Consider the following 23,157-nt stretch of genomic DNA (forward strand, 5'->3'; position numbering starts at 1 on the left):
GCCCCTTGATAACCAGCACACTTCTTTCTGTATGTTGTAAAAGTGTTACATGGTCGCTGCCCATATCATTGCATAGTGAAGGAAATACACAAGAGTTCAGGGGCCTTGCTTTAACAAATATAACCATTTTCACTGTAGTTTCCAAAGCGTCTTTCAAGCTGTCAGGCATTCCCTTGGCAGCAAGAGCCTCTTGGTGGATGCTACAGTATACCCAAGTGGGTGGATGCTGCAGTATACCCAAGTGGCGTCGGGAGCAACTGCTTTCACGCGTGTACCCACTCCACTGTCTCCGTCATGGCTTTTGCGCCATCAGTACAGATACCAACATGAGCAGCAGCTACGTTTGGCTACCGTTTGGACCTTTAGTGGAATTCCCATGAGAGCGTAACAGTTAATGTGATTGGATGTTAATTATTTGACTAGGCTACCTGTATTTGACATTGTGTTGTTATTTCGCTGAACACTAGATGGTTACATTTTATTTTTGGCAGTGAAACAAGGATTCTCAGGCGAGAAAAAAACCTCACTCAAATGTATAGCCCCGTTAGAAAATATAAATTAACCGTTTGAAAATGTGAAGGAAAAAAATGTTTAATTTTTTTTTGAATAATACCCCGACGGCATTGCACCCCAGTTTGGGAATACCTTCCCTAAACAGTGCTTAAAACAACTATTTACAGTAGGTCAATCCAGTACTATTACATCATTAAGCCAACTACTGACAGAGACAGGCAATGCTACTGACATGGATGCTTGTGAAAATTGTGAAAATATAGGGTGGTACAGGACTGGTCTATGCATCAAAGGGATGGATGTACAGAGCCATATCCAGCTCTGACAAAGTCACTGATAGCCCACATGGCTGCCATCTACCTTTGCACATAATAATTTGCCGACACAATGGTTTGAATGGTTAGACATGATTACAAAGGGCAGAAGTATTTTCATACAGTATTTATTTATTTATGTTATTTACAAAGTTGGATGAAGGGTCTTTTCACACCCATGTAGCTCAGTGAGGTAATACTGAATTAATTGTGTAAAATATGTTATTCTCCACAAGATTCGATTTTAAAAAGTTACGTTTCACAAAATAATGTTTTTACTTCATATAGGCATATTTAATCACCAGTACTAGATGCCGCGTTCCTCTACTAGTCGAAACTCGGAAATGTCCAACTTACTAACTGGTTGCACGCGGCACGTGTATAACTACGCCATTTAGCAAATCAGAGTTTCCTAGTTCTGACTAGTTTGTGAACGCGGTATCACAGCACATAACGGAACTGGCTTGAGACAGCAACGAAAGTCTTGCTTCTGACGTTCTGTTTCCAGACGGACATATTTACTCAACCGAGCAAACGTGTGTTTATATTTTCCATGCTGCTTGATTTGTTATGAATCCGCGAATAGTATGTACTAGTAAACCGCTACTGACGAACCTTTACAGAATATAGATAATGCTCCCCGATATGCAATTGCGTTAATTTGAGTGGGATTTTTCAGCAAGTAACGTTTAATCCTGTCAGACAAGCTCGCTAGCTAACGTTAGCTCACTATTGGGCTAGCAAGCTACGTTAGTTACAATGAAGATCAAACGACAAAAGCAAGACAAAAAAAAACATTCGTTTCTACAAAAACAACTTCAGTTTTAGAGAGCCCTTTCAAATTCTGATCGACGGGACTGCAGCGGTATCAGGTTAGGAACTGCAAGCATTTCAAGAACCCCGTGTCTGCTGTCAATGCTGGAAGGGACTAATCCTCACCACTACTTTGTTGTCACACAGATATGTGTTATATCGTATCTTTATGTACCTGGGTCAATCAATGATCGAGTTTCCCTGCTTAGATGTTGCATGCATCAACCAATGGTTGTGTGCTACCTCAATTGACTGTAGTTGGGCACCAGATTGCTATAACACGGGCTTGTGTTCCTCTGCTCAGATGTTGCTGACACATGCCAGATCTTACATCTGAGCAGGGGAACGCAACCATGTGGTTAGCTGCTACGTGAAATACCTATCCAGGCGTTGAGACCTGGTATGCTTCAGCAACGCTTGAGCAGAGGAACACGGCCAATGTCCTAGACCAGGGTTCTCCAACTTGCGGGCTGAATTTGCTTCCCGGGTGGTTTTATTTGGTCATTTAGATTTTTCATTGTTGGACATGACTAAACACCAAGTCATTTTAATTTTGAAAATTTGAGAGACTCATGTAAGCAAGGATTAAAGTTATTGTTTTAGTCTAATATTCTATGTTTGGGCTTTTTGTGGTCAATTTGCAGTCTATAAATTATTTGTAATTATGTTCCATCCCCCGACCAACCGCTCAAGAAAAAATCGTCCCGCCGCTGAATCTAGTTGATCATCCTTGTGCTAGACACTTGTCTCGTCAGCATCAACAACCAATAGTTCCCCCTAACTAGCTGCATGCATCCAGTTTATACCAGATGCAATGAGTCACCTCTTCCTGTCTAATGTTTAAATTTCAGGACCAAGAGGTGACATCAGGCCTGAAGAAGATCCCAGGCGTGCCACTCCTGTATATCATCCTCAACATCATAGTGTTGGACAAGCCCAGCCTATGCTCTGTGAACCATGTGCAGGCTGTGGCTCAGAGAGATTGTCACCCCAGCCCAGCAGCAGAGCATCAACAACCTGCCAGGGCAAGAAGCGTAAGAGGAAAATCTCCAACCCCAACCCGCTCAGCTGCCTGAAGAAGAAAAAACAGCCACAGACACAGCTGCTTAAGACTGAGGGCAAAAGGAAGAAGAGTCGGCAAAGGAAAGTCGCAAACCAGAGGGAGGGTCCATCCCTAAAACCAACCACAAACCCCCTAGTGGTAGGAAGATATATATGTTTTGAGGGCAAGATATAACCAATGTTTTTCCCTCCCCAAAAGTTGAACTGAATATAAGACAGACATCTTTTTATATATAGATATATAGATATATAATGTATAAAATACATAGATAATCTCTACTAAACCAATTTGCTCCTATTTGCCAGTTTAAAGGTATCCCAATTCAATGTCCGGAGAACATATTTTGAAGAAGCACACAGCCATGATGTCAGCATGCTTCTAAAAATGTATCCTTAAACAGTTCAATCTTGTTTGTTGAACATCAGAAGGTATTGATCTAAGTCATTATAGTAAGTCCATAGCAATTACACCCAATTCACTGGCTCAATGAACCAGCTATGAAAAGGATTCATTGACATGAACTGTTGAAACAGTATTCATTTTATTAGAAAAGTAACAAGTTGCTGGGCCTCAGGACTACAGGCATGGCATCATAACACTTCAGCAACAGTATCTACAAGGTGTCATTTTGGGTTTTATACAAAAAGGAGAATGCAAGTTTACCGGCGCAGAGTTAAAGGGATGAGCTAAAACATTACATGATATACAATTTCAGAAGTTTGTGGGTATCAAAACAATGCATTTGTAGCTATAAGATGAGCAATATCGTATTCAAGCTATCGAAGAATGACTGTCACAACACCTAAGCACATAAGTGAATTAAGACTTCCCAGTAATTATCATTGCATCAAAACTATCTTTTAGATTATTAATACCAAATAAGTTTCTCTATTTGCCAGAGATTACTTGACATTGAGCTGCATCAAAGAGTTGATGAATGAAATGTCATTTCTGGACACCCACAATTGAAATTTAGATTTTGTTAAATAGCTTAAAATATCTAATGCGAAAAAAGTATTATTCTGGCCAAACCATTAACATAGATAATTGATAGTATTTTCATTGACACAGTATGTGACTTAAAAGGGAATTATTCAAGTAATACCATAAAATGCAATTCAGGAGGAATTACTTGGAATAAAAAATATTTGAAACTGGAGCAGGCAATGAGGGTAGAGTTTCTATTTTAAAAAATCTACATGATTTAAACCTGTAATTAGGCAAGTACGTTAACAAATTCTTTACAATGATGGCCGACCCTGGACGGTGCTGGGCCAATTGTGCGCTGCCCTATGGGACTTCCAATCGCAGCCGAATGTGATACAGCTTGGATTCAAGCCAGGGACTGTAGTGACGCCTCTTGCACTGAGATGCAGTGCCTTGCGCCACTCTGGAGCCCATTCTCAAATCCCACAACAATGGAGACCTAAATGTCTGCCGATATAAAAACAAATTACAGTCAAGGACTGTAAAAACAGAATTAAGAACAAACCCATTGGAATGCTTGAAGCTACTACTAAAATACTATTGGTCTTCAAAATAAGATTGCTGGTGGATGCAATTCAGTTGAGTGTTTCAGAAACTTGCTCAATACTACATGCTCCTTTTGGCTAAAGGGTATAAAACATAACTTTTTTAATGGGAGAGAAATAGAACCTTGGAAAGCAACATGATTGGATTAACACTCTCACATTCTAGCAAAACACAAAGCGCTTTCATTGGATAACAAAAGCCCAAAATACACAGAATTACAATCCCACCATTCATGATTCAGAGACCTCATCCCCACACTTGACCTTTAAAAAACATTCTTATCTCAAGAAAGACAAAAACACATAGGTAAGAGGATAAAAAAAAAAGTTTCAGAGTAAAAGCAGCCAGTGTTGAGTCTCTAGATGAGGTGGAAGCGGGCTCCAGGGGTGGCGATGATGTCGCTGTATGGCTCGGTCTGGTTGAGCTCCACCGCCTGCTGCTTTTTCAGAACCAGGAAACTGTAGAACTTGGCGGCAGCCTGCTTCTTGTTGTTGTTCCTGCACAAATCCAGCAGGCTAATTTGCTGGGCTCCTGTCTTGGCCATCACCCTCTGAAGGGAGGGAGAGAACTGTTAGGTCACAGCTAACCACACCGGTCACGTGCGTTGCAAAAATAAATTGACACATACATGTTTTTCAATCATTGCACCTGCAATGCTCGCGAGCATCTGCATTGCCAGTCGCTAAAATGGAAGTTGAAATGGAAGGAATCCTGCCTCTCCCCATTGGTTTTTAGTAGCATATACCCACGTGGGTGATTGAAAGATGAACTGAGGTTGGTTGTAGTAATGCACCTTATGAAAGTTAGCTGCCAATCGCCATATAATGTCCAAAGAAGAAAAATAAGCCTGGAAGGAGGAGAGATGACTAGAAACGATTAATTTGACCGTTTTATGTGTGGATTAATTGTCGGAGTAGAGGATCTTGTGCATTTCAGGTAAAATCCCAGGACAAATTAGCTAGCAACAGCAAGCTAGCTAAATAGGACAAATTAGCTAGCAACCGCAAGCTAGCTAAATAGGACAAATTAGCTAGCAACTGCAAGCTAGCTAGCTAAATTGCCATAAATGTATAAAGCTTTTTGACCTGTTCCCAAATTAATATAATTGGTTCAGAGTTTGTTTTGATATTTCAACATGCGTGTTGTTATCGCGTTTTTGGTGTGGGGGGACAAAATCAATTTGCGCACGATGGCATCCGGTTTGGGCATGGCGTAAGACCCGGTTCTGGTTAGTAATGTAGGGGTTGTTCACTTGGTGTGTCACAACGTTTAGTCAAGTTCTCTCGTAAAAGCTCTCCTATGACATACCTGCAGGCCGTGCAGCATCTGCTGGGTTCTCTTGTTCCATCTCCTCTCCTCTCGGTCCTGGTCACCGGCCTGACCCTCCTCATCCTGTCATTGAACACACATAACATTAACTCTACATACATATTAGCATACACATTAGCCAATGTACAAGCAACACAAGACCGGAAGTAGGCCTACATATTTTGCTTCCAAAGGAACATAAGACAATAGATCAGTGATCACCAGCCATGGTCCCAAGAAAGCCAGTTTCCAGGCTATTCCTCCAGCCCTATACTAACGCACGCAATCCCATCAGCTGTTTAGTGCTTGGAACACGAGCTTGCACACCCTGTAGCTCTCCAGGACCAGGGTTGGCGGTGACCTCTGGAAAATCTTCGTGTCTATCTCACCTCGTCTGAGCAGTCCTCTCCGTCCTTCTTGTCCTTCTTCTCCTCTATCAGGTCGAGCTCAGGGAACTGGCTGAGATTGGTGCTGTCCTCGGGGGGCAGCGAGACTGTCATGTCCAACTGCTGGGACACACCTGAATGGTTGGCGGCCTGTTCCAGAGTACCCATCTGGATGGAGAGAGGAAGCATGTCTAAGTGAGTGATTGAGTAGGGGGTTGAGTATGGGCAAAAAGGTAAAAGCAGGTCAAACTTCTATCAAAAAACACTAATGAGATCTCTCAGTACATACAATATCAAATCCCAAAAGCCTTGTATGCTTGACAAACTGTCTTTAAAGTTTCCCTAGCCATGGTTAAACAGGGCCTGAGCGAAGAGAGGAGCAACGAGGCATTTACGGGCAAGCCTGGCTCTGTGTCCTGTGCCTTGCGTTTCTGGCCGCGCGTGGAGGGTGGGGGCATGACTGACTCGTCCAGGGTGGTCCTGCTGCCCTCCATGGCTGATGCCTGCAGCACACTGGGCTCCTCCAGGATGGTCTGGTCTGGAGCACATACAATTACACACAGAAAGAACATTAAAAACTATACCGAACAAGGGCAATTGAGTACAAGTACATGACTGTTATGGATGAGGTGCTTGTGTCAGATTGGGCATAGGTCTCTACCCAAGTGTACAACTTTGAATATGTCTACTACTTTGAATTTATCCATGTGTCTACTTTGAATAGTATCCTATATCTTGATATTATATCCATGCTGAGAGTTGGCCCTCTAGCCTATAATTGCATCCAATGTAGAGGATTGAACTGTTGCCATTCAGTAGTGCGTTAACTGAATGGAGTATCTCACCGATGATGTCCCTCTGCATAGCCTCCTCTCTGGGCACCTCAGGGTTCTCCAAGTCCTTTAGGAACTCATCCAGGCTGTCTGCCTCACCTCCCTTCCTCCTCTTCCTCATTTCGTCTGGCACCAGGGGGGTTAGGGTGCGGGTGAACATCTACAGAAAGAAAGGGACAGAGAGTGAGAGGGGGAGAAAGAGGGAGAGAGGATAGAGTCAGTGCTGAAAAAATGAAGAGGCGAGGTAGCAACAACATGCACAAGCCCCTAAAAGTAGTGGCTACACTGGCCTCAAACTAATTGTTGAGAATAGAAACATATCTAGAAAAGCTCTAATGAAAGAGGTTCAGGAACTAACATGCACACATCTGGGGGGAAACCAGAAAGCCATTTCCAGGTGCTGGATTGAGAACAATAACACAGTAAACAGCCCTTGTTTGTCTAACTACCAGACCAGTTGCTGGGTTACCTTGAGAAGCCTGCTGTTCCAGAGGGGCTGTGCTGGCAGGGAGAAGAGCTTCTCCACGCCTCCAGTCTCTTTCCACATCATCAGCTTCTTGGTGGGCGGCGCAAGGTCCAGCGTGGTGACGATGTCAGAGTAGTCGCTGAGCTGAGCACGGATGGTCTTGCTGTCCAGCTCCTTCAGGTTGTCCACAATTAGCTTCCTCTTCCTCTTGGCTTTGGTTTCCTTCACTGTGAGTTGTAAAGAGAAAGATAACTTAAGTGAATAGTGGTGACATTTGGTGGCAGAAGTAGGATCCAGGGTGAAAGGGATGCCTTGAAAGACAAGCAGACCTCAAAGTGTTGATAATGTCTTGAGTGCTGCTAAACTCAAAGAAAAGCAGTGATGCTACTAATTGAGTATGTTATGGCACAGGCCTATCTGATGTAGTGACAGACATAACAGTACGGGTTTGTTATAATATAACATGAATATCAATATTTATTGAGGTTGTGTGCAGACCTGTGATGTCGATGGGCTCCAGGGCGAAGGCCTCCTCCTCGTTGTGTACCAGCGTGGTCTGCTCTGTCTGGTCCTGCATGGCGGGCAGGAGCTCCGCTGGGCCTGAGTCTGGGCTGTCTGGACCTCCCGCTGCACACACACAGTGTACAAAACATAAGAAATGTAGAGGGGGAGGAGACTGTTTTTATGAGTAAGTTCATGTTTAAGTTTTACTCAGCACTGTCAACACTTTCTAGTCAAAACTTACAAGCCATAAAAAAAAGCCACATTCTACCTACAACCAGCACTGCAGCGGTAATGAATGCGCAGGAAAGTGTATTGATAGGCTTGTGTTATTATTAGCGGAGTGGGTCTTTTTTATATGTACACTACCGTTCAAAAGTTTGGGGTCACTCAGAAATATCCTTGTTTTTGAAAGAAAAGCACTTTCCCTCCATTAAAATAACATTAAATTGATCATAAATACAGTGTAGACATTGTTCATGTTGTAAATGACTAATGTAGCTGGAAACAGCAGATTTATAAAAAAATATATATACAAAAATGTAATATCCATTATCAGCAACCATCACTCCGGTGTTCCAATGGCACATTGTGTTAGCTTATCATTTTAAAAGGCTAATTGATCATTAGAAAACCCTTTTGCAATTATGTTAGCACAGCTGAAAACTGTTGTCCTGATTAAAGAAGCAATAAAACTGGCCTTCATTGGACTAGTTGAGTATCTGGAGCATCAGCATTTGTGGGTTCGATTACAGGCTCAAAATGGCCAGAAACAAAGACCTTTCTTCTGAAACTCGTCAGTCTATTCTTGTTCTGAGAAATGAAGGCTAAAGAAGGCCAGTTTTATCGCTTCTTACACCCATGTAGATATTCCATTTAAAAAAATCAGCCGTTTCCAGCTACTGGAGTCATTTAGAACATTAACAATATCTACACTGTATTTCTGATCAATTTGAAGTTATTTTAAAACGAACAAAAAAACTTTTGATCAGGTGTGTGTGTATTACACACACATATATATACATACATACAGTGCCTTGCGAAAGTATTCGGCCCCCTTGAACTTTGCGACCTTTTGCCACATTTCAGGCTTCAAACATAGATATAAAACTGTATTTTTTTGTGAAGAATCAACAACAAGTGGGACACAATCATGAAGTGGAACGACATTTATTGGATATTTCAAACTTTTTTAACAAATCAAAAACTGAAAAATTGGGCGTGCAAAATTATTCAGCCCCCTTAAATTAATACTTTGTAGCGCCACCTTTTGCTGCGATTACAGCTGTAAGTCGCTTAGGGTATGTCTATCAGTTTTGCACATCGAGAGACTGACATTTTTTCCCATTCCTCCTTGCAAAACAGCTCAAGCTCAGTGAGGTTGGATGGAGAGCATTTGTGAACAGCAGTTTTCAGTTCTTTCCACAGATTCTCGATTGGATTCAGGTCTGGACTTTGACTTGGCCATTCTAAGACCTGGATATGTTTATTTTTGAACCATTCCATTGTAGATTTTGCTTTATGTTTTGGATCATTGTCTTGTTGGAAGACAAATCTCCGTCCCAGTCTCAGGTCTTTTGCAGACTACATCAGGTTTTCTTCCAGAATGGTCCTGTATTTGGCTCCATCCATCTTCCCATCAATTTTAACTTAATTTTCCCTGTCCCTGCTGAAGAAAAGCAGGCCCAAACCATGATGCTGCCACCACCATGTTTGACAGTGGGGATGGTGTGTTCAGGGTGATGAGCTGTGTTGCTTTTACGCCAAACATAACGTTTTGCATTGTTGCCAAAAAAGTTCCATTTTGGTTTCATCTGACCAGAGCACCTTCTTCCACATGTTTGGTGTGTCTCCCAGGTGGCTTGTGGCAAAATTTAAACGACACTTTTTATGGATATCTTTAAGAAATTGCTTTCTTCTTGCCACTCTTCCATAAAGGCCAGATTTGTGCAATATACGACTGATTGTTGTCCTATGGACAGAGTCTCCCACTTCAGCTGTAGATCTCTGCAGTTCATCCAGAGTGATCATGGGCCTCTTGGCTGCATCTCTGATCAGTCTTCTCCTTGTATGAGCTGAAAGTTTAGAGGGATGGCCAGGTCTTGGTAGATTTGCAGTGGTCTGATACTCCTTCCATTTCAATATTATCGCTTGCACAGTGCTCCTTGGGATGTTTAAAGCTTGGGAAATATTTTTGTATCCAAATCCGGCTTTAAACTTCTTCACAACAGTATCTCGGACCTGCCTGGTGTGTTCCTTGTTCTTCATGATGCTCTCCGCGCTTTTAACGGACCTCTGAGACTATCACAGTGCAGGTGCATTGTATTTATCATCATTAGTCATTTAGGTCAGCATTGGATCATTCAGAGATCCTCACTGAACTTCTGGAGAGAGTTTGCTGCACTGAAAGTAAAGGGGCTGAATAATTTAGCATTTTTCAGTTTTTGATTTGTTAAAAAAGTTTGAAATATCCAATAAATGTCGTTCCACTTCATGATTGTGTCCCACTTGTTGTTGATTCTTCACAAAAAAATACAGTTTTATATCTATGTTTGAAGCCTGAAATGTGGCAAAAGGTCGCAAAGTTCAAGGGGGCCGAATACTTTCGCAAGGCACTGTACATACATATATGAACATTTCACTTTCTCTGGTCATAGGAGTAACATCCCTGCCCCGCCCCCCTTTCGGAAAAGCTGACCACGACTCCATTTTGTTGATCCCTGCCTACAGACAGAAACTAAAACAAGAGGCTCCCACGCTGAGGGCTGTCCAACGCTGGTCCGACCAAGCTGACTCCACACTCCAAGACTGCTTCCATCACGTGGACTGGGATATGTTTCGTATTGCGTCAGATAACAATATTGACGAATACGCTGATTCGGTGTGCAAGTTCATTAGAACGTGCGTTGAAGATGTCGTTCCCATAGCAACGATTAAAACATTCCCTAACCAGAAACCGTGGATTGATGGCAGCATTCACGTGAAACTGAAAGCGCGAACCACTGCTTTCAATCAGGGCAAGGTGACTGGTAACATGACCGAATACAAACAGTGCAGCTATTCCCTCCGCAAGGCTATCAAACATGCTAAGCGTCAGTACAGAGACAAAGTAGAATCTCAATTCAACGGCTCAGACACAAGAGGCATGTGGCAGGGTCTACAGTCAATCACGGACTACAAGAAGAAATCCAGCCCAGTCACGGACCAGGATGTCTTGCTCCCAGGCAGACTAAATAACTTTTTTGCCCGCTTTGAGGACAAAACAGTGCCACTGACACGGCCTGCAACGAAAACATGCGGTCTCTCCTTCACTGCAGCCGAGGTGAGTAAGACATTTAAACGTGTTAACCCTCGCAAGGCTGCAGGCCCAGACGGCATCCCCAGTCGCGCCCTCAGAGCATGCGCAGACCAGCTGGCCGGTGTGTTTACGGACATATTCAATCAATCCCTATCCCAGTCTGCTGTTCCCACATGCTTCAAGAGGGCCACCATTGTTCCTGTTCCAAAGAAAGCTAAGGTAACTGAGCTAAACGACTACCGCCCCGTAGCACTCACTTCCGTCATCATGAAGTGCTTTGAGAGACTAGTCAAGGACCATATCACCTCCACCCTACCTGACACCCTAGACCCACTCCAATTTGCTTACCGCCCAAATAGGTCCACAGACGATGCAATCTCAACCACACTGCACACTGCCCTAACCCATCTGGACAAGAGGAATACCTATGTGAGAATGCTGTTCATCGACTACAGCTCGGCATTCAACACCATAGTACCCTCCAAGCTCGTCATCAAGCTCGAGACCCTGGGTCTCGACCCCGCCCTGTGCAACTGGGTACTGGACTTCCTGACGGGCCGCCCCCAGGTGGTGAGGGTAGGCAACAACATCTCCCCGCTGATCCTCAACACTGGGGCCCCACAAGGGTGCGTTCTGAGCCCTCTCCTGTACTCCCTGTTCACCCACGACTGCGTGGCCACGCACACCTCCAACTCAATCATCAAGTTTGCGGACGACACAACAGTGGTAGGCTTGATTACCAACAACGACGAGACGCCCTACAGGGAGGAGGTGAGGGCCCTCGGAGTGTGGTGTCAGGAAAATAACCTCACACTCAACGTCAACAAAACTAAGGAGATGATTGTGGACTTCAGGAAACAGCAGAGGGAACACCCCCCTATCCACGTCGATGGAACAGTAGTGGAGAGGGTAGCAAGTTAAGTTCCTCGGCATACACATCACAGACAAACTGAATTGGTCCACTCACACAGACAGCATTGTGAAGAAGGCACAGCAGCGCCTCTTCAACCTCAGGAGGCTGAAGAAATTCAGCTTGTCACCAAAAGCACTCACAAACTTCTACAGATGCACAATCGAGAGCATCCTGGCGGGCTGTATCACCGCCTGGTACGGCAACTGCTCCGCCCTCAACCGTAAGGCTCTCCAGAGGGTAGTGAGGTCTGCACAACACATCACCGGGGGCAAACTACCTGCCCTCCAGGACACCTACACCACCCGATGTTACAGGAAGGCCATAAAGATCATCAAGGACAACAACCACCCGAGCCACTGCCTGTTCACCCCGCTATCATCCAGAAGGTGAGGTCAGTACAGGTGCATCAAAGCTGGGACCGAGAGACTGAAAAACAGCTTCTATCTCAAGGCCATCAGACTGTTAAACAGCCACCACTAACATTGAGTGGCTGCTGCCAACACACTGACACTGACTCAACTCCAGCCACTTTAATAATGGGAATTGATGGGAAATTATGTAAATATATCACTAGCCACTTTAAACAATGCTACCTTATATAATGTTACCTACCCTACATTATTCATCTCATATGCATACGTATATACTGTACTCTATATCATCGACTGCATCCTTATGTAATACATGTATCACTAGCCACTTTAACTATGCCACTTTGTTTACATACTCATCTCATATGTATATACTGTACTCGATACCATCTACTGTATCTTGCCTATGCTGCTCTGTACCATCACTCATTCATGTATCCTTATGTACATATTCTTTATCCCCTCTTTATCCCCTTACACTGTGTATAAGACAGTAGTTTTGGAATTGTTAGTTAGATTACTTGTTGGTTATTACTGCATTGTCGGAACTAGAAGCACAAGCATTTCGCTACACTCGCATTAACATCTGCTAACCATGTGTATGTGACAAATAAAATTTGATTTGATTAATTTGTGCATGAGGCAGAAATAATGCGGTGCAACTCGAGTTTCGCTATCAGCTGGAAGACGGTGTCCCTATTCGGTCAATGTCAGTGGAGGGACGGTGAGAGGCGGACCCTGTCTGCTCCCTTTGCTGAGACAGACCATCTGATGCAGGCTTCATCAGCCCAGTAAAATAAATAAGCTAATTATAAAAAATGTATGCACACTCAGCTGTGCATCACAAGTAATACAACAACGGATCATATAGCCTACCTCAAATTATTCTGAGAAGAACAATGCATTGGCAAGACAAGCAAAGACCATATGCAATGATGTTTTGAGCCTATAGCCTACTGCACAAACCTCATTACTACAGTACTGTTTTTAATAGGTTAATGTTGCATAGGCTCACATTTTTTAAGTAATGTTTTAAAAAATCTGAACAGTAGATCTCAGCTTGCAGTTTGACACAAAGTTATCTTGACTCAAAAAAGGTTGGTGACCTTTTTGTACCATCTAAATATCGGTGTGAAATATATTTTCCATAACCACAAAGTGTTTTTAGCTGTTTGAAGCTGGTGTACGAAATTTCAGTACAGAAAGTATAGAAATAGCGCACATAGAATATATCCACCACTTCTTAGACTTGCTTTCAATGAGAACGACAGCTGTAACACACATTTCTATGTCATGTCCATTTGAAAACGTTACATATTGCAGCTTGAAAATGTAAAGTCACTTTTGGGAACAGCAAATGGTAAGTGTTGCAACTCACGTGAGAGGGCATCAAAGTCATCTTCGTCATCGTGGTCCTGCAGTCTCAGCACGCTCTCGGTGATGATGGGAGGGTCGTCGAAAATGCCATCCCCAGCCTCGTTACTGAGGAGCTTGTCAACTAGAGACAGACAGGAGTGGCAATGCTCAGCAGGCGTTAAAACCTTAGCAAACAGGGTTTTTACACCAGACACATTCATTAATGTAAACAATTAATTGGCCACATTAGTCCCAATTACATCTCCTTCCTCCCATACCTGGGCACACTTCAGGAGGAAGGATATATTATTGGGACACACACAAGAGACAAGGAAAGAAAAGCTTGTAACATAATTTTGACATATCACAACCCAGGATATCCTTCCTTCTTACCCAGCATGCCTCCCTCGCTCTCAGCCATGGGGTCCTCTCCGAAGTCATCTTTGTACTGGTCGTATTCCAGGTGGTTGGAGTTGTCTGGGATCTGGGCAACCGAGGTCTCTGGGTCTAGGAGCAGGTTAGAGGCTGACGCCCTGTGGATGATGTCCACCTCGAAGGCATTCTCCTCACGCATCATCTCCCGGTCGTCCATTCCAAAGTCAGCTGAAGGGGGAGAACATCAAGTATGTTTAGAATGAATTTTTGCAAGTGTACATACAGCGGTAATGAGTGGCGGTGTTTGTCGCACTAGGAAGGGAGGAGCTTGGAATGGGATGAGATATGCACCCATACTCCAGCCTTTCAAGCATCTGCATGAATATGAAACCACGGTAAAAACATGGTAGACCACTACCAAGCATTTGCTATCACCTATCCAGATCAGTGCGGATGAGGTGAAGGAGTTGAAGAAAGGAAACCACTACAGACTATTGAGATGCAGCCAAGGTTTAGTTTGAGGAGTGAGGTGGTGAAAGGAATGGCCTAGGAGGCCTGCTATGTACCGAAGTCATTCTCCTGCAGCAGGCTCAGGTTGCCCACCTCCTCCCTCATGGTGATCTCTTCCACTCGACTCTGGTTCAATGTGAATTGCTTGGTGACGTCGATATCGCTGCAAAGACAACATAAATCACTAACACCGAATGAAGGAACATCTAATGCACTTGATACAAGCAAATCAATACTCGTAAGAGCATACAGAACATATACATCAATGGAGACAGAGAACTCGTCGATGCTACATGAAAAATCTCAAAAAACACATTTCCTCTGATGACATGCAGGACTTACTCTAGGTCTGGTAGTGGCTGGTCGAAGTCGTGGAACTCTTCTGGCATGGTAATGGCGTTGTAGGCAGCTTCTCTGTTCTCCTCTGGCAGATCCACCACACCTGAGAGGGCAGGGATGGAGGCAGGGGTCAGGCTAGCACAGACCCACATAATACACAGCCATAACATCTTCCTACAATGTCAGTACAGTCTAGCAGCCCAGTGTGCCTCTTACAAGTTTCATATTGGGACTCTTTCAGGAGCCCCCAATTTCAGTTTATTCAACAGTATATGAAAATGCCAAATATAAACAGCAAAATGAAGATTTAAATGAGAGGGAGGTTGAGCCAAAATGTAACTCGGAGTCTTGAATGTAAAAAAAGCGAAGAATATGTTGGACCAGTCAAGCCCCCTAGACAATACATTACCTGGTCTGAAGGCCATCTTGATCTTGATGAATGCCTCATTACAGTCGGCCAACAAGTACTTGGCTTTCCTGTTGTAGATCCTCACCACCCCCAGGAGCAGATGACCTGATGTACGCAGGGCCATTTTCACCTGGACAAAAACTTCAAATCAGCATCTACAACTATAGTATGCTCATCCGCCATGTCTTGACTAGAGGTCGACCGATTATGATTTTTCAACACAGATACCAATTATTGGAGGACCAAAAAAAGACGATACCGATTAATCGGACGATATCTAACAATCACAACAATACTGAATGAACACTTATTTTTACTTAATATAATACATCAATAAAAATCTATTTAGTCTCAGATAAATAATGAAACATGTTCAATTTGGTTTAAATAATGCAAAAACAAAGTGTTGGAGAAGAAAGTAGAAAAGCTAACGTTTAAGTTCCTTGCTCAGAACATGAGAACATATGAAACCTTTTAACACGAGTCTTCAATATTCCCAGTTAATAAGTTTTAGGTTGTAGTTATAGGACCACTTCTCTCTATACCATTTGTATTTCATATACCTTTGACTATTGGATGTTCTAATAGGTACTTTAGTATTTCCAGCCTAATCTCAGGAGTTGATAGGCTTGAAGTCATAAACATAAACTTGAAGCATTGCGAAGAGCTGCTGACAAACACAGCAAAGTGCTGTTTAAATGAATACTTACGAGCCTGCTGCTGCCTTCCACCGCTCAGTCAGACTGCTCTATCAAATCATAGACTTAATTATAATATAATAACACACAGAAATATGAGCCTTAGGTCATTAATATGGTCAAATCTGGAAACTGTCATTTCGAAAACAAAACGTTTATTCTTTCAGTGAAATACGGAACCGTTCCATATTTTATCTAACGGGTGGCATCCATAAGTCTAAATATTGCTGTTACATTGCACAACCTTCAATGTTATGTCATAATTATGTAAAATTCTGGCAAATTAGTTCGCAACGAGCCAGGCGGCCCAAACTGTTGCATATACCCTGACTCTGCGTGCAATGAACGCAAGAGAAGTGACAATTTTCCTAGTTTAATATTGCCTGCTAACATTCATTTATTTTAACTAAATATGCAGGTTTAAAAATATATACTTCTGTGTATTGATTTTAAGAAAGGCATTGATGTTTATGGTTAGGTACATTCCTGCAACGATTGTGCTTTCTTCGCAAATGCACTTTTGTTAAATCATCCACTGTTGGACAAAGTTGGCTGTCTTTGTTAAGAAGAAATGGTCTTCACACAGTTCGCAACGAGTCAGGCGGCCCAAACTGCTGTATATACCCTGACTCTGTTGCACAGAACGCAAGAGAAGTGACACAATTTTCCTAGTTAAAAGAAATTCATGTTAGCAGGCAATATTAGCTAAATATGCAGGTTTAAATATATATACTTGTGTATCGGTTTTAAGAACAGCATTGGTGTTTATGGTTAGGTACACATTGGTGCAACTACAGTGCTTTTTTCGCGAATGCGATTGTTAAATCACCCGTTTGGCGAAGTAGGCTGTGATTCAATGATAAATGAACAGGCACTGCATTGATTATATGCAAGGACAAGCTAGATAAACTAGTAATATCATCAACCATGTGTAGTTAACTAGTGATTATGTTAAGATTGATTGTTTTTATAAGATACGTTAAATGCTAGCTAGCACCTTACCTTGGATCCTTGCTGCACTCTCATAACAGGTAGTCAGCCTGCCACGCAGTCTCCCCGTGGAGTGCAATGTAATCGGCCATGATCGGTGTCCAAAAATGCAGATTACCGATTGTTATGAAAACTTGAAATTGGCCCTAATTAATCGGCCATTAAGATTAATCGGTCGACCTCTGGTCTTGACCCACAGCCAGCGAGTTGAAAATTGACCTTCTTCTACTGGTTTACACAACACTACCCTTACGGCAGCATTACTTTAATAGAGACTAGACACATGATTGAAACACATAATAGAAGCCCTGTATCAATGATCACTTGTTTACCTTAGGGCAGATGATGCTCTCCACACTGCTCTCCAGGTTGCATTCAAACACATGAGCCTTGGTGAGCTTCTTATCCCAGTGGGCCGCTAGCCAGATCTTGGCCAGCGGCCCACGTTTGCTGAGGACAAAGTGAGCATAAAACATTGTCCCAGCACCTTCTCACCTAAGGGTGAGGGGGGGACACCAACCTGCAGGGACAAAGGTTAGAAAAAACATCCAATCACAAGAAGTGATACACTTTGATGGTCATATTGAATAAGGAAAGATTGGACTTTGAGAAATACATTTGATTTATTTACACTTTGCATTAGTCAATTTGACTGTGTTATCAGTCCTCTCTGCTGGCCGACCAAAAAAACTCACACTACATTGCATGAGGAAAGTGCGTTGTGGATAAATGCTAATAAAATGAACAAATAACAATGATTGAATACTAAGAAATTAGATTAAGTAATTAAACCAATAACAATCGGGTAATTTTGTGATTTCTTTACTCAAGCTAACTAGTTAACGTAAACTCACCCCATTCCATACAAATGTGCGCAACCGCAACATTCAAACGAGGCTACAAAGAAAACTAATGGCACTGTAGCGACTGTGTTGACGTCAAAATCGGGGGTGTGAACTAGGTTTCTATTCAAGCGTTGATCGACATGATAATGGAGAAAAGTATTGGAGAAAAGTTGATAAAACTGACCCTCCGTTACATCTTGACGTGTCATGTCGTAAAGTACAGCATGCATAAAGCAACTATTTATGTCTTACAATCTCTCTCCACCAGGTGTAGCACTTCTATCATCCTTTAAAAACAAGAAATGGATAGTGATGGATGGGGGGATACCTAGTCATTATTGCATGCGATCATCATTCTCAAAGCTGCTGTTTTACTTCTAAGATCACTTTAGCACCGCCCTAAAAACCCGATTCAAATTCGACACAAACCTTCAAATGGGTATGTAATGATACATTATATAAACTCTTTATAGTGCTTTATTTACATTTTAGAGGCGATAAGGTGATAAGTTGGGCAGATCGAGTGAAAAAAAAGAGCAATTTTCCCACACAACATCTCTCCTTCTCACTACCACGCATTAGTTTCGCTTCCCCACCCGCCATTTTTTTAAAGACCCGACGGGGCTCATTGCCTGCTTGAATTATGCAGAAACGGGCAGCGTTTAGGTCATGTAATTTATTCCGTTGGAAAGGGGAGAAATTGTGCTTTACAATGGTATTGACATTACAGTTGATCTGGAAGTATTACGTTTTGGGGGGCTAAAATAAGGGCAATTGTACGGACCAAGGCGATGTACGAGTTTACGTTAGCGACTGAGGCCCAATATGAGCGCTGTCCTGATCTTGACTCGGTACTCTTTGTTTTAATCAGACCCTCATGATGCACCTGTTTATATATCCTAAATAGGTGCCCCACTGACGCCATCGCAGGGTTGGCATTATGCCTATTATCTTAACATCTTCATTTTCATATAGAATTAGCTTGAGCACTTCATACCATTTTAATTCCACAGTGAACAGAATTGTCCATCTCTTAGGGATCATAGTCCCCATACCGCAGAGGCGATCTCATGTTAGCCCTTGTCCTAGTGTTGAACTGGTAGCATATTGTTCTTCTGTGCATAACTCACGTCGGAGAGTTTGGAAAGTTCAAGCATAATCCTTTACTCTGGAATAACATGTTACAGGACACAACATCCTAATCAGACACTCATAATGCACCTGTTTATATATCCTAAATAGGTGCCCCCCTAACGCCATCTCTGGGTTGGCATTATGCCCATTATCTTAACACCGTCCAAGTGGAGGGGGGCGTAGGTTGGCACAGAGCTGGTTTTCGTAAATTGAACCACATACTGTATTTAAACACATCGGAACATTTATTAACAATGGACAACTAGCTCAGTTGTCAAAAATGATAAAAAACTCGAGTACCTACTTAAATTAGTTAGGAAGCCAATAGTTTGAATTGTAAAGAAAAATAAAAGATCCGGGACCTCGGCGCGAACCCAACTAGCTAACCGTAACCAGCAATCTTTTGAGGTTTTGCAGGAGACGCGCACGCCACAGTGATCCGAATTAATTTCGATACATATTGGTACAGTATAGCGTTCCAGTTTAATAAACCAATGTGAATGTACTGTAGCTAAATACCCACAGTATAACAGGTAGGTAGTTAGCATAATATGCTAACTAATGTTACCGACCAGTGACACTGTGTGCAACGTACAGTAATCAACAACCTCCTGTCATTTCCAAAACAGAGCGCGTATTGTGATATGATTTTGTTGGTTCGTGTCTACAAAATCGGAATCTAACATGCAAAAAATGTTGCTTCATTCCAGTACATGAAAATATATTTAAAATGTAAACAACTCACCAATTACGCTCCAATTGTAGTTTTTTTTTTTGGCGGCCGTAGTTTACTTTTTTCCACTCCTCCTCCCACTAAAAACAAACATAATGGCGCTGACTTTTTAGTTTCTTCCGCCCGCCCAAAGATTATTTTCAAATCCACAGGATGTTTACAAGACCGTCAGCGGTTTCTACTAGTTACCGCCACGAAGTCAAAATTGTATATTTGGTAAAAATGTATGAAAACAAAAATGAGCTTTTAGGTCTTACTATGTGGTTAGGTTTTAAATCACATTTTAATCAGATATATTTCTGAAATAGGCGGGGTTTATGACTTTGTGGCTGTGGTTACTAGTGACGACTCAAGTAAGCGGGTGGGGTCAGGCAACAGCGATTTAAAAAAAATACCTTAACCAAGATCAAACAGACCCTGTCGTTTCCAACCGGAACAAATGAGTCATGGTAGGCAGAGCCAAAACACGAGCTAACGAGATCACATTTGCCTGTTCTAAGCAGGTATCTGCATATTTCCATTAGGGAACGCCTACTCTGTGAAATGTGACTGTGCAATAGCTAAATTCGCCTTTGCAGTCCTTCTAAACAACGCGATATTTTAAAACTTTGGCAAATAATTAAGTCTATAAAACTTAGTCCACTCTGTTCAAAACATATTCTAGCTGTGGGAACAGAAATCAGTATTGAGATAAAAAATTTAATCGGATGAGAACATTTGCAGAATGTCACTCAAAGTCCATCTCCTGGCCACTGGACTTCCTCTCACTACCATATTTGATAAGTAGTGGAAACTCCATGCAGTTGCTTCACATGTCTACATCCGGTGAAATATCTGTTTCCTTGGTCTATCTGTGGCCATTGCCGATTTTAGCATGTAAATCTTGGTGGGGAAAACTCATTTTTTACATTTTATTTAGATGCATGCCAGCAAAGCCACTGAACAATATATTAATTGCACTACAACGGTGACTAACTGTTTGGCCCTACATAAAGCTGTTCTAACAGCAGAGCTTTCTTTTCAGCACCATGGAGTGAATCCTTACCACTGCTACACCTGGCTAATAGCAGAGCCTTATCTGGCAGCGAAACAGTTAATTAAGCCTAATTTACCTTTAAAATTGACCTTCCTTTAAAAAAATTATAGCTGATATGGCTGACTTGCTTAAACAAATATGGTTTCACAATTGGCCTAGGTTTGCCATGGTTAGGGAGGGATTGGTCGGTAGGGATCTCCTTGTCTCATCGCGCACCAGCGACTCCTGTGGCGGGCCGGGCGCAGTGCGCGCTAGCCAAGGTTGCCAGGTGCACGGTGTAGCCTCCGACACATTGGTGCGGCTGGCTTCCGGGTTGGATGCGCGCTGTGTTAAGAAGCAGTACGGCTGGTTGGGTTGTGTATCGGAGGACGCATGACATTCAGCCTTCGTCTCTCCCGAGCCCGTACGGGAGTTGTAGCAATGAGACAAGATAGTAGCTACTACAACAATTGGATACCACAAAATTGGGGAGAAAAAGGGGTAAAATTCTAAAAAAAAAAAAAAAGACAGCAAGCTAGGACGGATGTAGTCAATATACCTATTTGTTCAGCACTTTTGAAATGTACAGCGACACAATTCAGAACATGGGCCTTTCTTACAGTATTCTCCTTGTACACCAAGTCAGAAGCATAGGATTAATAAAGGGGGCATATTTTTGTTTAAACTTTAACTAGGCAAGTCCGTTATGAACAAATTCTTATTTAAAATTATGGCCTACCCCATCCAAACCCTAGCGACACTGGGCCAGTTGTGCACCGCCCTATGGGACTCCCTACAGCCTGTAGTGACACCTCTAGCACTGAGATACAGTGTCTTAGACCGCTGCGCCAATCGGGAACCCAAATATATAAGCAGACAATGAAAGCTCGTACAATATGAGCCTGTGTAGTAGGGATGTGATTTGAATGTGACTGGAGGAGTGGGATGGTTGATTGATTTAATTTTGTATTATCTCGGATCGACCCACCTTCCTGCAATGGAATATATTATTTTTGTTTTGTTTCAATACCCCGTACAGTAGGTGGTGGCAGTACACCAATAGGTGTAGTCTGCCTTAAAACTTTAAAGAAGAAGAAGAAGAAGAAAGAGCGAGCACGAGACAGAGCAATGACATAGTGCACATACTCAAATCAAATTGGCCACATACACATGGTTAGCAGATGTCATTGCGAGTGTAGGGAAACGCTTGTGCTTCTAGTTCCGACAGTGCAGCAATATCTAACAAGTAATCTAACAATTCCAAAACAACTATCTAACACACACAAATCTAAATAAAGGAATGGAATAAGAATATATACATAAACATATGGATGAGCAATGACCGAGCGGCATAGGCAAGATGCAATAGATTGTAAAAAATACAGTATATACATATTAGATGAGTAATGCAAGATGTGTAAACATTATTAAAGTGGCATTATTAAAGTGGCCAATGATTTCAAGTCTGTATATAGGCAGTCTGATATATTAACAGTCTGATGGCCTTTGAGATAGGAGCTATTTTTCAGTCTCTGCTTTGATGCACTTGTACTGACCTCGCCTTCTGGATGGTAGTGGGGTGAACAGGCAGTGTGTGGGTGGCAGTGGGTGGTTGTTGTCCTTGATGATCTTTTTGGCCTTCCTGTGACATCGGGTGCTGTAGGTGTCCTGGAGGGCAGGTAGTTTGCCCCCGGTGATGCGTTGTGCAGAACGCACCACCCTCTAGAGAGCCCTGCAGTTATGGACGATGCAGTTGCCGTACCAGGCGGTGATGCAGCCCAACAGGATGCTCTCAATTGTGCATCTGTAAAGGTTTGTGAGGGTTTTTAGGTGGCTACTTATATATTTTGATTTGATTAAAACTCTTTTGGTTCCTACATTATTCCATATGTGTTATTTCATAGTTTTGATGTCTTCTCTATTATTCTACAATGTAGAAAATATCTATAAAAATTATTATTTTTAAACTTCAATGTGTAGGTGTGTCCAAACTTTTGACTGGAACTGTATATACATTTTTAAGAGAAATATGTCATCCCTGAAGAGGTGGAAGTCTGCCTCTTCTTCGGTGGAGCTTAACCCTATCTGTTCCTACCACAGGCGAACAGCCTGATAGGACTGGACATTACCACTCAACACACGCTGTAATTCTTCTGAAGTCAAATCTCATACCCCCAAGTACTTCTCTGCAGCTGCCACCACAAAATCAATTTTCTGTGACTGATGTTCCATCTCTGTGGTACAGTTGACAACCATTGCTATGAATGCTAAGAAGCCAAGCTTACGGAAACATATATTACTCATTGGCCTATCCCTCTGCTCTGGCACAGATCTACTACTCACAGGGATCCTCTCAGAATCCCTCACCTTTGATCCACCCTACTCTACTTTCTTCACTGCCTCAGCAAATGACACCTTCGACACTACTCTGACCTGGCCAC

General features: G+C 42.5%; 1 protein-coding gene and 1 pseudogene across 2 annotated transcripts; one reads left to right on the forward strand and one right to left on the reverse strand.

Moving 5' to 3' along the window:
- The first annotated feature begins 1,202 nt into the window (after positions 1-1,202).
- LOC110496111 lies at positions 1,203-3,860 on the forward strand (annotated as a pseudogene). Its single transcript, XR_005037454.1, has 3 exons — positions 1,203-1,793; positions 2,492-2,841; positions 3,009-3,860. The product of XR_005037454.1 is annotated as an rRNA-processing protein UTP23 homolog (transcript).
- LOC110496110 (double-strand-break repair protein rad21 homolog A) lies at positions 3,228-20,011 on the reverse strand. Its single transcript, XM_021571810.2, has 14 exons — positions 19,714-20,011; positions 17,322-17,509; positions 15,302-15,431; positions 14,896-14,995; positions 14,610-14,716; positions 14,062-14,271; positions 13,691-13,810; positions 7,728-7,856; positions 7,233-7,456; positions 6,776-6,923; positions 6,326-6,468; positions 5,934-6,098; positions 5,545-5,628; positions 3,228-4,786 (listed from the first exon to the last, which is right to left on the reverse strand). The coding sequence occupies exons 2-14, from the start codon at positions 17,463-17,465 to the stop codon at positions 4,595-4,597; spliced, it is 1,896 nt and encodes a 631-aa protein (XP_021427485.2). The 5' UTR covers positions 17,466-17,509; positions 19,714-20,011; the 3' UTR covers positions 3,228-4,594.
- Between the last annotated feature and the right edge of the window lie 3,146 nt (positions 20,012-23,157).

This window comes from Oncorhynchus mykiss, chromosome 18 (assembly GCF_013265735.2).
Source record: "Oncorhynchus mykiss isolate Arlee chromosome 18, USDA_OmykA_1.1, whole genome shotgun sequence".
Classification (NCBI taxonomy): Eukaryota; Metazoa; Chordata; class Actinopteri; order Salmoniformes; family Salmonidae; genus Oncorhynchus; species Oncorhynchus mykiss.